This window comes from Manacus vitellinus, unplaced genomic scaffold, assembly GCF_001715985.3.
Source record: "Manacus vitellinus isolate BGI_N305 unplaced genomic scaffold, ASM171598v3 scaffold_0_pilon, whole genome shotgun sequence".
Taxonomy (NCBI): Eukaryota; Metazoa; Chordata; class Aves; order Passeriformes; family Pipridae; genus Manacus; species Manacus vitellinus.
Window position 1 is genome coordinate 3445413 of NW_021938789.1, and position 12266 is coordinate 3457678.

General features: G+C 36.2%; 1 protein-coding gene across 2 annotated transcripts in view; it reads left to right on the top strand.

Annotated features, from left to right (window-relative positions):
- The window catches only part of GRK4 (G protein-coupled receptor kinase 4), a 38745-nt gene that overhangs the window by 23863 nt on the left and 2616 nt on the right, over positions 1 to 12266 (top strand). Inside the window, exons 10-15 of one of the 2 annotated variants that reach the window (XR_001923207.2) lie at positions 4046 to 4083; positions 6572 to 6661; positions 7199 to 7407; positions 8077 to 8222; positions 8813 to 8950; positions 10873 to 10995. Coding sequence is in view for 1 of the 2 variants with exons in the window: in XM_008920921.3 (XP_008919169.1) it covers positions 4046 to 4083; positions 6572 to 6661; positions 7199 to 7407; positions 8077 to 8214; positions 8813 to 8950; positions 10873 to 10995 (736 nt within the window). In the remaining variant the exon portion in view is untranslated. The remainder of the gene's footprint in view (positions 1 to 4045; positions 4084 to 6571; positions 6662 to 7198; positions 7408 to 8076; positions 8223 to 8812; positions 8951 to 10872; positions 10996 to 12266) is intronic. The other variant, XM_008920921.3, reaches the window with a different exon arrangement.

A 12266-nucleotide genomic window follows, 5' to 3' on the forward strand; every position in this document is an offset into this window, starting at 1 on the left:
ACGGTGTGTTCTGGCACAGATGTAGGAGGGAAGCACAGATGAAAGATCTGATCAGGTACAAGTAGGTCATTTCACATTGCCCAAGTGAAAACAAAACTGTTTGTTTAAAATAAGAAACAACAACAACAAAAAACCCCAAACAAAACAAAAACCCCCAAACCACAACCCTCCTGTTTAAGCCCAACTTTTTAGCTATTTGCCTACAAGAAGACCTTCAAACACATATGTCAAATCCTAGTGTTTTCTGTCTTTGATTCCAGATCTTGGAGTGGTCATGCTTTCTTCTGGAGCAGTCTTGATGGCTATTTGGTGCTATCATATAATCAGTTTCCAATTATTAAGAAATCACATTAGCTTAAATTTATGAGCATGGAAAAAAGTGGTTTCACAACCAGTTCTGGGTAAAATTGTCTCTTAATTAGAAGCATTATTTTTAATCTTCTGCTCATACTGAAGATTAATGAAGAACTGAGAGGCAGTTACCTGTACTTGTGTTGGAAACTGAAGAATTTATAAACTCAGAGGAAAAAGAAGGTCTTAAATTTAATCATAATACCTGGGAGTCTTCAGAATGTCACCAATTACAGTGATGTGTTACACAATCAAAATTCTCTATCTTGCATCTTAATGGAAATACATTTAAGCAGCAATACAGTGATTAGATATGTTTAGTAAAACAAAAAGGTTGGGAAAATTTGTCATAATTATTTTATTCTCACTAAAGAAGTTATGCTGGCAACCTCCAGTCAATGTTGTTGTGGAAAGGGAGAACATAATGAAGCACATATTCATTGATTACATGATTTATTTTTCAAAATTATGGTAACTAGTATTTTACATTCTCCAGGACAAGAAAATACAGAAGGAAAGTTTTTCTTATTTTGCTGTTCCTCTGAAATTAGAAATAGTTCTTTTTCTTGTTGCCATATCTCAAGATTTCTTTCTGTGTTTGTTTTCTAGCTTTAAAAGATTTTTAACTCTTTTTAGACAAATAGACAAATAGTCCACCTGTTAAGGTGGACTTTAATTCTATAACATACTGTGGTAAAATATTTTCTTGAGAATGGGTTTTTGTGTCTGTCCATCTAAAATGGCAGTTTTAGTGTAGGTCAGTCATGTTAAAATGTGTTATAAATGTATTGTATTTGGGATTTGCTACCATCAGTGGCAAAATACCTCATACAGTGGAAAAACATACCCTAATTTTCCATTGACACCAGTTTTCTTCTGTGTACTTCTTGTGTCTTTTTCCCAATTATTATTGTATTTCCAGCAGTGGTGTTAGGACTGTCTGTAGGACCCTGGAGTCAGTTGAGCCATTTTATTAGTGGGGTTCCCACTGGATTATAAGAACAGCTGTAGAGCTGGAAGGAGGGCCCTGCCCTGCCCTGTGACAGCAATTGAGCCAGTTTGCTTGTTCAATGGGAGCTTGTGAAACTATCTGTGACTTCCCATATGGTGCTGACGTTAGAAAAATAAGCAAACAGACAGACAGAGGCAGTAGTGGAGCTATTCATCCATCTGCTGCATTTAAAGCCTGGTAATACTTAGAGCTAAGTCAGTTTTACATAAGTCAGAGTGAGGAACATGTGCCTGCTTTCCAAAAGGGACTTAATTACTGGAGTTTTCCTGCAGGAGTTATCCATCTCCTAAAGGATAGTAGTGGTTTTATCAGATAAGTTGCTTGAACACCTAGATTTTCCTCACAAACCCATATACATACCCACAGTGCCATGGAATTTGCCTGGAAGGTAAAGATCAGGCTCAAAGGCCTGTTGAAGCTGTAGTGGATAAACCCAAGCAGCTCCCTGCCTGCCTCGTGCCTCTGCTCAGAGCAGGTATGTGTGCAGTGAAATCCAGGAAGGCTTTCTCTCTAGAAATTTTCTCTGTAGGAAGGCTGGTGTTAGCTATGGCATAAATAGACTAGTGCTTGTCTAGTCCAAATTAAAATACAAAATTTTATTCAACTTTTTTAATAAACCTCTTGATTTTGTGAGCTTTGCAGTCATCCAGCCTTTCTCTGATTCATAAGGGAAAGCTGCTGCCTCTGTTGATAGAATTACATTGCCACCTCTCACTCTGAGCTCACCCTGGCACTGAGTCATCCAGTGCAGGGTGTCTGTGTATTCCAACAGAAAGTGAGATTTCAGCCTCTGTTGTGGTATAGGAAGGGAAGAGGGAGAAGGCTGATACCCCAAACCTGGCATCCCAGGACTAGGACTTGTAGCTGAATGCTTCCAAAAGCTGACTTCTTTGTGCTGCTAGGTCAAGAAACTAATAGCATTAAAGAGATGGAATTTTGGCTGGAAATGAGTTTTACTATGGACTAACCAAAATCATGTCAGACCAGAATAAGCTTCTATTAAGCAGAAGATGTTGCTATTAAGTATTAGGTTTTAGGTTGGGCTTTAGTCGGCCGTTTTGGAGATGGAAATCTTTAAACTTGTTTACTTGAGTTAAATTGAGAATATATTTTGTGCTTTAAAGTAGATGTGTTTCTACCTAAAGTTTGAGCTGAATTTTCTTCTGCTTTTTTGATACTGATGTGGAGTTTTTAATTGTTTGGTTTTTTTAAACTCTGATCTATCCTGATTTCTCTGATATTGTAATATCGTATCTAACGTCAAATTATTAACATTATGAGGTTTGCCCAGACTTAAAAGCATTAGAAACAGAGTATCTTTCTGACTTCTTTGTACAGTTAATCTAATAAGATAATGAAACTTTAACATGAATACACATATTTCAGAACAAAAGGGAAAAAGGTATATAGATTTCTTGGTGAACGAGTTGTATGTGTGTGCATTTTGCTCTCATTTACAATGTCAGTTCTAGAGTCATTCTTGTTAAAATTGCTTCTTTTACATTATTCAGTCTTTTCTGCTTGTATAGATTAACTGTTCTTGTCACAGTCATATGCATACCCATATATGTACATATTGTTTTTAATAATCTATTTCAATAATAACTGACTTTTTAGCCAAGTACTGGTTTTTACTTGTCTATTTCTGGCTTTATGATATTTATGATGGAATAAATCTAAGAGACTATATTGCAGTCATATACTTTCTGATGGACAAATATGTATATATAGTATACATTAACAGTATACATTATAACTGATTATCTACATTATTATAATTAATAATGTACATTATATATTTTATGCATGTATTTCATGCCTATATATGTATGTATGTATATAAGTTCTCAATAGAATCTGCTAGAAGATAAATCCGATAAGTAACCTCTGAACAGCTTCTGATTCAGCTTCAATGATTCCCCAAATTTTCCTTGTGTGTGGGGGAATCCAAACATCCCGTTGAGTTTCTTCCTTTGTTCTGAAAGTACAAATGCTCAAGAAGATGCAGAACTCCAATGCTGAATTAATTGCTCTTTTACTATTTCCTGAGTTTTGCTAGCATTTAATAGCTAAAAAATGCTGCTTTTGAAACTTGATGTTTACAGAAAAGTGATAGTGACTCCTAGAAATATGATTGCAAAGAATCCTAGCTAGATGCAGTCATCCAGCCTTTAGAAATTGCATATCCAAATTAAAGGAGTGGAGTTTGAATGGATGTGCTTAGTCTTGAGAATATGAGTTTTTGTTGATACTCTGACACCCTGGGGTGGAATATAGCAAGTGGTCAGCATCAAACTGCAGCAAACACCTGTGTTTTATAATTTGGGAGTTGTATTGCTGATATTCTGAGGAGAAATATCTTTCACCTGTGAGCACAAATTTGGGTGTAAGTTGGTGGTTCCTTCATATCAGGATTCAGAGTTGTGTGGAGAAAGTTTCTTATCCGTGGAGTACAAATTGCTTTTGTTAATGTAAATGGATTAGAGAGCTGGGGGAAAGTGGGTCTGGAGTTCTCTGATTAAACTATTTGTATTACAAACCATCAACTTCACAACTCTTTTTTGTATGTGGGTGGAAAAGTTGCTTCAATCAGAACCAAGAAATCTCATGTTGCCTCTGTGGTACTTGATGACGAATAATTTTGCCTTTGTTTAATTCACATTTATGTTGTTTGATTTGTAGAGACTTGAAGCCTGAGAATATACTTCTTGATGACTGTGGTACGTAAAAATTAAAATTAATTTCGAAATAAAGGTTTACACCTCTAATTAATACTGTGCCAGAAATCAAAGGGATTTCCTCATGATGAAAGGAACCTAATTGTTAAATCTTAACTTTAACTAGCAATGAAAAAACTTCCCTTGCTTTTTAGAAGACAGGGGAAAAAACTGACACTTTGGAGATCAATGATGATGATGTTTGAAGGGTTAAAAAATGGCTACTTTTGCTCCTCTTTCTCCTTCCTTCACTTGATTTAAGATGGCTAAAACTTTTACATGGATTTGTTTTGTTTGTCTTTTCTTCAACTATGGAAACACAATTTGTTAGATGTGGAGCCAGAACTGTACTTAGTAAACCAGAATGTTTAGTCAATAAGAAGAAATCTGAAGCATTTCTGTTGTAAGATTTCAACTAAAAGAGTTCTCATGGTCACTAGTGCTTATGTGGCTGGAAAGAATCAAGAAAGTACAAACAATATGAAGAAATGTTTGTAGTCTTTTGTTTTTCAGAAGCCAAATTAATCTTCTTTAATGACTTTGTATGCAAGTCATTACCAGAATCTTTTGAATTGACTGTAGAACATGTGCAGCAATTCTCTCCTAAGCTGTGGGTGAATATTACAAGTTTGTTCTTGTAACTGCTGAGCATTTTAGTTAAGGAAAAACTCTTTTTGAAGTCATTAACACAGTATATTTTTTTTAAAGTCAGCATGTTCTGACTGATAAATTTCAAGAAAGATGATGCTTGGGAGAAGTCACTTTCCAAGACCTAAAGCTTTGCTAGACATCAAATACATTCTTTAATTTTTCTCTCCAGTAGTGTCTTGCAAAAGCTGACGGCTTCTTTGAGGAAGGACTGCATTAGAATGCTCTCTCTCTGCCAGGGATATTTTGATCCAGTTCCAGGGAGCAGAGGAGACTAATTAGAAAATCGCTTCAGGAGCTCAGATCATGCACTTGAGAAGGAGTTCATCAGATGTCAGAGAACAGAAGAGCATCTGAATGTATTTAAAATAGCTTTTGGTGCTCCGGAGCGTTGAGTTATTTCCAACCAGTATACAGAGTGGCACTTGACTTTCTCTACTCTCTCTCTCTCCATCTCTTGATTATCTGTCATGTGTAAATCAGAAATTAATATGCTGTTAACTAATATTGATGCTATAGAGATTTTTGAATTCCAGAGCATGTATGCACAAAGACACTTGGGCACTGGAATAGGCTGCCCAGAGAGGTAACGCAGTGTCCACTCTAAACAAGAATTTAAAAAGCCTTGCATGCTTTGGGCTGGCTGCTTGCTCAGAATGTTGTACTAGAGACCTTCTGAAGTCCTTTCCAGCCTGAATCATTCCATAAATTTGGGTATTTCTGTAAATGACAGTATCCCTGTCCATTATAACTAGTAGTATAAATGTGTGGGGTTTTTTTCTTTTTCCCCAATGGAACTTTTTTTCTTCTATAGATGATTGGCAATATTTTCCTTTAAAATTGAAAATATAATTGTCCTTTCTTCTGTCTAAATTTGTATATTTTTATTAAGGAAGTACCTTATGCATTTTTACAGTAAAATGTCTTACCTTGAAGTGTCTTAAATGTGGTTGAAACAGTTCCTGAGTCTGTCCAAGAAAGAATGGTATCTGTCTATGGGAATTTGAGGGCGGGTGGGGTGAATTTATTCCCATTGCCCTTCTTGGACTGGTTCCCCATCTGAGCAGTGCTGGTCATGAGGAATCAGTCTTCCACTACGTGATTTCTACATCGTAGGTACTGGTGTAAATGTGTGACTAATAGAGACAGTAATCAGCTTGAGAAGTTTGGCTGATAAAGTGAGGTAGAAGCTGTTATCTACTTAGGAGTGATTCATGAGAAGGGGAAATCCTACTATTGAACTGACACGTACATATAAATAATTCTAAGTAGGTTATTGACTCAGCTACTTTTGTTTTGGGGTGGGAGTGGGAATAGCAATTCCAAGTACTCATGCTTGGCATTATTAGAGTACTCTGTGAGAGGAAAACTGGGTGTCTCAGTACAGGCTACAGTCTTCTCACATTTGGAGTAAGTTAAGTAAATTTTGAAGCTTTGTTAGGAAGTCAGCTAAGTTTTTGTGGTGGGAGTACAGAATGGAAAAATACAAGTGTCTGATGCATAGATACAGAATCTGAAACGAGCAGTCATTATTTCTGTTTGTCCTAGAGCAGCAGCCTATGCCAAAACTAGGAATTAGAGTGCTCAACAGCAAATTTTTTGTGTGTGATCTTCAGGAAATCAGTTAGATCTATACCTCTTTTTCTTTACATATTTAAGGAGGAGTTGAATAATAATAAAAAATCACTCCTTTCTACTTAAATTAAATAAACTTAGTGATATGAGTATATGAATGTTTTTGATGTTTTGGGGTGGTTTTTTTATGAAGTGCTGTACGGAATTTTTTTCAGTGATGACTCTGTATTATTTGCTGACTATTTATAATTTATTTTAACATAAATAGGGCATATCAGAATTTCAGATCTTGGATTAGCTGTGCAGATTCCAGAAGGAGAAACGGTCAGAGGTCGAGTTGGGACCGTGGGTTACATGGGTATGTAAAGTATCCTTTGCTTGTTACATTTTACCAGAAAATTTGCTCCCGTCAATATAAGAATGGCTTGTCCAGAGAACTGTATTTGGCCTGGATTACTTACTAGACATGCTATGAGAAGAAGAAAGTGGTAGATGTTAGTAGTCAATTTTAAGCCTACTGATAAACTTGAAAACTTAACTGAAAATTCTAGCTTTAGGTAGAACTTCAAGAAAGCACCTAATTTTTTTCTGAGATTCAAAGAGATTTAGTGTCACAGGTAAGAGGTGGATTACTGTGACAGTACATTTCTTTCCAAGCTTTGGAAAAACTTATTCTTAGTTTGTAAACAATACTAGACTTAAGCATTAAAGAATTTTAGTTCTTCTCTTGGATACAAACAGTCCTTACTGTAGAAATTAACATTTCTTCAAAGTGCAGAGAAACTACACAAACATCTCTGCACAGAGCCAGAAGGGTAACTGAGAGTTTTTCCAATATTTTATTAGTCAATTTAAAGTGAAATGTCATGGATGTGTGTTTGGTTTTGTTTTGTAGCTCCAGAAGTGCTCAAAAATGAAAAGTATACATTCAGTCCGGATTGGTGGGGTCTTGGCTGCTTGATTTATGAAATGATTGAAGGACAGTCTCCATTCAGGAAGCATAAGGAAAGGGTCAAACGGGATGAGATTGACCGGAGAGTAAAGGAAGACCAGGAAACATATTCAGACAAGTTCTCAGAGGAGGCAAAATCCATCTGCAGGATGGTGGGTGAAGAGATGTAGAGGTTTGAAAATTAAATTTCTAATCCTTTTAAAGAGATCAACTACAGTGTTTTAATGTCTTCATTCAGAAGGGAAAGCTGCATAAATTGATTTTTTTATCACATGATTGAAATGGTCCAGTGCTGTTAGGACCACATGTAATTATAGATGGAGTACAACAGCTCAGCTTGGATACAGCAAGGGAAGAAGTGGCAGAGTAGTACACTAGTTTGCTCACCTAAAAGAGTGTCTACAAAACAAGAGCTTTTTTTCTGTCTTGCCTGATCTTAAATTTATACAGAAAGCTTTCTGCACTAGTTTATGCAAAATCTGTGCATTACTTAAGCCCATTGGAAAAAAGTTACTCTGTATTTCCTGAAAGAAAAGTCTACTGCAGCGTCTCTACTGTAAAATCTATTCAGCATAGCATCAATTAAAATATTCTCATATAACTTTGGGTATAATCTTCAAATGGTCTACTTTCAGGGATTCTTTTTTCTACTGTTCCCAGAATGTTGTCATTTGGATTTCCAGTTTGTTTTGATACTTGATAAATTTTATCTAATAAAAGACCAAGTAGCAAAATAAACTTATTGAAAGACATCGTATGTAGAATTTTTTTAATTGTGGGGTTATATCATGTATCAGCTTTTTTTCCCCATGTCTTTGCAGTTGCTTGCTAAAAATCCAGGGGAGCGACTGGGTTGCACTGAAGATGGAGCTGCTGTTGTAAAGCAACATCCTATTTTCAGGAACATTAACTTCAAGAGGCTGGAAGCAAACATGTTAGAACCTCCATTCTTGCCAGATGTAAGTAGGTGAGACAGATTTGATTAGTATCTAAAAAGGCAAGAACTGTCATAATTCTATGTCAGCAATCATATGATCCCAGAGAAACCTTTACAATTAGTTAAATTGGCAGGAGAATGCCATTGTAGCTATTAAGAGCTAATTTTTTTGTATGGTTTCATCTGAGATCACAAAGTTATTTACAATACTGGCATTTCTCTAGGGAGCTTTGCAGCTGATTTCTTAGTCCTTAGAAGTCCACTTCCATAGCTCAGATGCAGAACAAATGAGAAATATGTTTGAAGAAAATACTCTGGAGTTGAAAGGAGGGTGACAGAAGATGAGTGAACTATGACAACCATTAAGAAATCCAGGGAAGGTTTTGATACTTCCTTTCTGTTACTTGCTCGATGGATGAAATTGTTCAGGTGCCTTGTCATGAAATTCTTTTAAGTTTTCATATTTCTGTTTTGTAGCATAGTGTAATTTGGTGATCAGCACTGTGAAATATAAAATTGCAGGTATTTTACTCCCTTTTTGCTCATATAGAGAAACAAAAACCAACTAGAAAATACCCAACCCCAAAACTTTAATGAATCAATCTTGTCTTGTACTGCAGCCACGTGCTGTATATTGTAAAGATGTCCTGGACATAGAGCAGTTCTCAACAGTAAAAGGAGTGAACCTGGATACTACAGATGATGACTTCTATTCCAAGTTTGTTACGGGTTGTGTCTCCATCCCTTGGCAAAATGAGGTAATGTATATTTCTTAAAAGATTATTTTCCTTAGTACAGCAATACAGAGGATTTAATAAAGGATATAATTAGTATTGACTTTCTCTCTAAGCTGTAAAGAAGTTTCTGCTGTAGACTTCCTTGCTTAAAGACTTCAGAAAGAAAGTTTTTCCCAAAACATAAGCAGCTTGCTAAAAACTGAGATCTATGGTAAATTTTCATAAATAGAATCTGACATCATGTCATCACAGATACAGTGTTCAGAACAGTATTTAACTTCAGCAGGACCACCTTTTCCTTGTTCTTCTATCACATGTTGTTCAGTATTGCTGTTCACAGGAGAGAGATGGAATGCTATTCCAAGTGTTCAAAAGCAAATAGGCACAGTGCAAGTTTTTTGTATATGGTACCTGTGTATCAATAGAGGATTCAACTGACACAGTAATACAGAATTGCAGACTCACCTTTTCCAAGGTTTCAAAACAAACAACCGAATATCAGTTGAGTCAGACTTTTCTCTTAGAGCTTTTTCATGTGCCTAGTGAATGACTATTCGAGTATTCTGCATAGAATACTAGAATTTTACTACCTCTTCATGCAGTTCAAATCCTCTTTACCATTTCAGCAAGAGCACTCAGTAACAAATCTTTAAAATCACAGTTGTTGTTATGACTGCCTTCCCCCTATTATAAGGTGTTAGTTGAAATTAGTATTGTCTTGAATTCTAGAGGCATAGTTTCTTTCCCAGTATGATTGGTTTTATTTAAAGCTTGAACACAAAAGATGAGCAATTTCTCAAACAATTTGGAGAAAAAAGTACATTCCCTTTTGTTTTCCTTTTGCTTTTTTGTGTTACATTAAGAAGGAGATTTGAAAAGGTGTCATTTGACATAGAAAGTCTTCACTAAGAAGAAATGAACCTTGGAGAAATAGATATTTCCTATGCTATGTTGTAATTCTGAACTTCAGAATATGATCTAGTCATGAAAAAATGCACTGCAGCTTAATGACCCAGCATAGCTGGGTAAAGTTGGAAATAGTTGTGGAATTCTGGTGATGGCAATTCCTTCTCTTCAAGGAATAACTGTGCAGACTTCATTGTACATTTGTGCTTATTTTTTATTTTAATTCATGTTACTGAACCTTCCCCCAAATCTTTGTGCTTGGTCTTTCAAGAATTCCATTTGCCCTCCCATGACTGTATTAATGTCATGGTTTATACTAAAAGCAGAGTGCATTTCTTCCTATTCCTCTTTATACCCTCTCTCCCTTCTACAAGGTGTATTCATCTGGTTCCATGCTGTTGTGACAGATGTGTACCAGTGGCATTCACAGACAAATGCCAACTAGATGTGGGCATTAGCCACTCCCCCCCTTCTGACCCTACCTGTTGGTTACATTTTGGCATTCACCTGCTGTCCTTTCTGCACCCACTGATTGTGGGTTTATTTCTTTGATTTTCTGTGTATACAGACAAAGATTATTTCAAAATCCCTTTCTTCTCTCCAGAGACCCATCTTCATTATACCTAATTTTTTTCCCCGTGTCACGTTTATTAATTAAGTTCAGTTCAGGGCATAGAGATATTACATGTGTTAGGCTAGATTGCTCTGACATGAGCAGAATGCACGAAAGGAAAATCAGTTTGTGGTTCTAAGAACTTCTGCTTATTGCATCATAGGCAGAAGAAAGGCAAGAATGCAACCAAAACAAGAGAGCACCTGAGTACTTCCCTGTGTGATAGTCTCTCACTGCTACTCATCAGTTTGTTGAGTGCACAGGGAGAGCCCGTGTTGGCTTCATGCCTCCTTTGTGGAGCTCTGTGAGGGCTGTAGTTTGGCTGATGAATTAAAGAGTACCCAGCCAGAGTAAATAGATAATACATGGAACTTGTTTGAGAGGCTTGTGTGGACATTTTGTTTATATTTCATATGTTTCAAAGATGATTGAAACGGGATGCTTTGAAGATATCAATGCGTATGAAACCGATGGTACTGTGTCACCAGACAGAGAGAGGTCTCCTAAACCAAAGAGAGGCTTCTTTCACAGACTCTTTAGTGGAGAGGTAAGGTTATTTCTTTTCTTTCATAAGAAAATTAATAGCAAGACCTTAACTTCCATTCAGGTTGTTTATATTATTTTATGATAGGAAAAACAAGTTGTTTGCTGAATACTGAAACTAATGAAATCTGGTTTGTTATGGTTTCCCCTCCACTGCGTTTCAGAAACTGTGGCAATCCCTCTTAACTCCAGGAGGTTTTCCTCTATCAGCGTTCTGCCTTCCTTTAGTTGCCTGGGAGAAAGGTAGTGGGTGCTGTTAAAAGCTGTGCTACAGATCTTTCTTTACTAAAGAGGTTAATTTGGGGCTTGCTCCTTATGTATTTTGCCAGTTTTTAATTAAAACTTCTGGAGAGATGTCTTCAGAGGTAATTGAGACCCTCTGTAAAACCATATATAAGTAACTTAGCAAAAATAAGTATATATCCAATAAAAAAGTAAATAAGTAGAAATATCCTCAAAATGAATGAGTGGGAAGAAGCACCATGAAACAAATGTTAAAATATCTGCAGTAGTTTAATGCCTTTAGCAAAACAACAACGTATCTTCACAAAACAACAACGTATCTTCACATAGCTGATAATGCACAGCCTTTTCTTACACACCTGACTTCTACTCTTTAGTAAACATTCAGAGAAGTCAGTATTTACCACCTAAAAGACACAGTGCATTGTGTTTGCCTATAGGATGTAAGAAAGAGGTTTGCAGTTGAAGATGTTCTACCCAATTCTGCTTGCTCAGTGTGCCTGCACTTAGAGTGGAATTACCTTGAGAACTATGAATATATTCCAGGAGCGAACACTTTGGTAGAAATTACTTTTGCTTTCAAGCAGAAATGGAATTTTAAAATAGCTCAGAGTGTATCGTTAAGTAGCCACAGCAGGGCCATGTATTAAAATTGTATGAAGAAATTTTTTGTCTTCAGCTGGCAATTCACCTTCCTAAAATGATACAATGCTAATGGAATGTATAATAGTACCATCATTTTTAGTTTACCTTTTCAAATTCACTTTTCTCCCACTTACAGTAGGTGGAATAGGAGGGATGGTTGAGTGTACTAATAATCTCAGCTAAAGATAAAGCTTGTGTCTTACTGTAGTCTTTTCCAGCCAAATCAGCAGGATTCATACTGTCCCAAAATATGTTTCTATGTATTGAGAAAGAGTCCTAAAAAAATGAATATGGTTTGAGAGTTTTCAGTTGGTTTTGAAGTAATAAGACTGTAGTTAGTTGTCTTGTGAAGTTAAAAGGAGGAAAGAACTTAAGGTTAGATGAAAC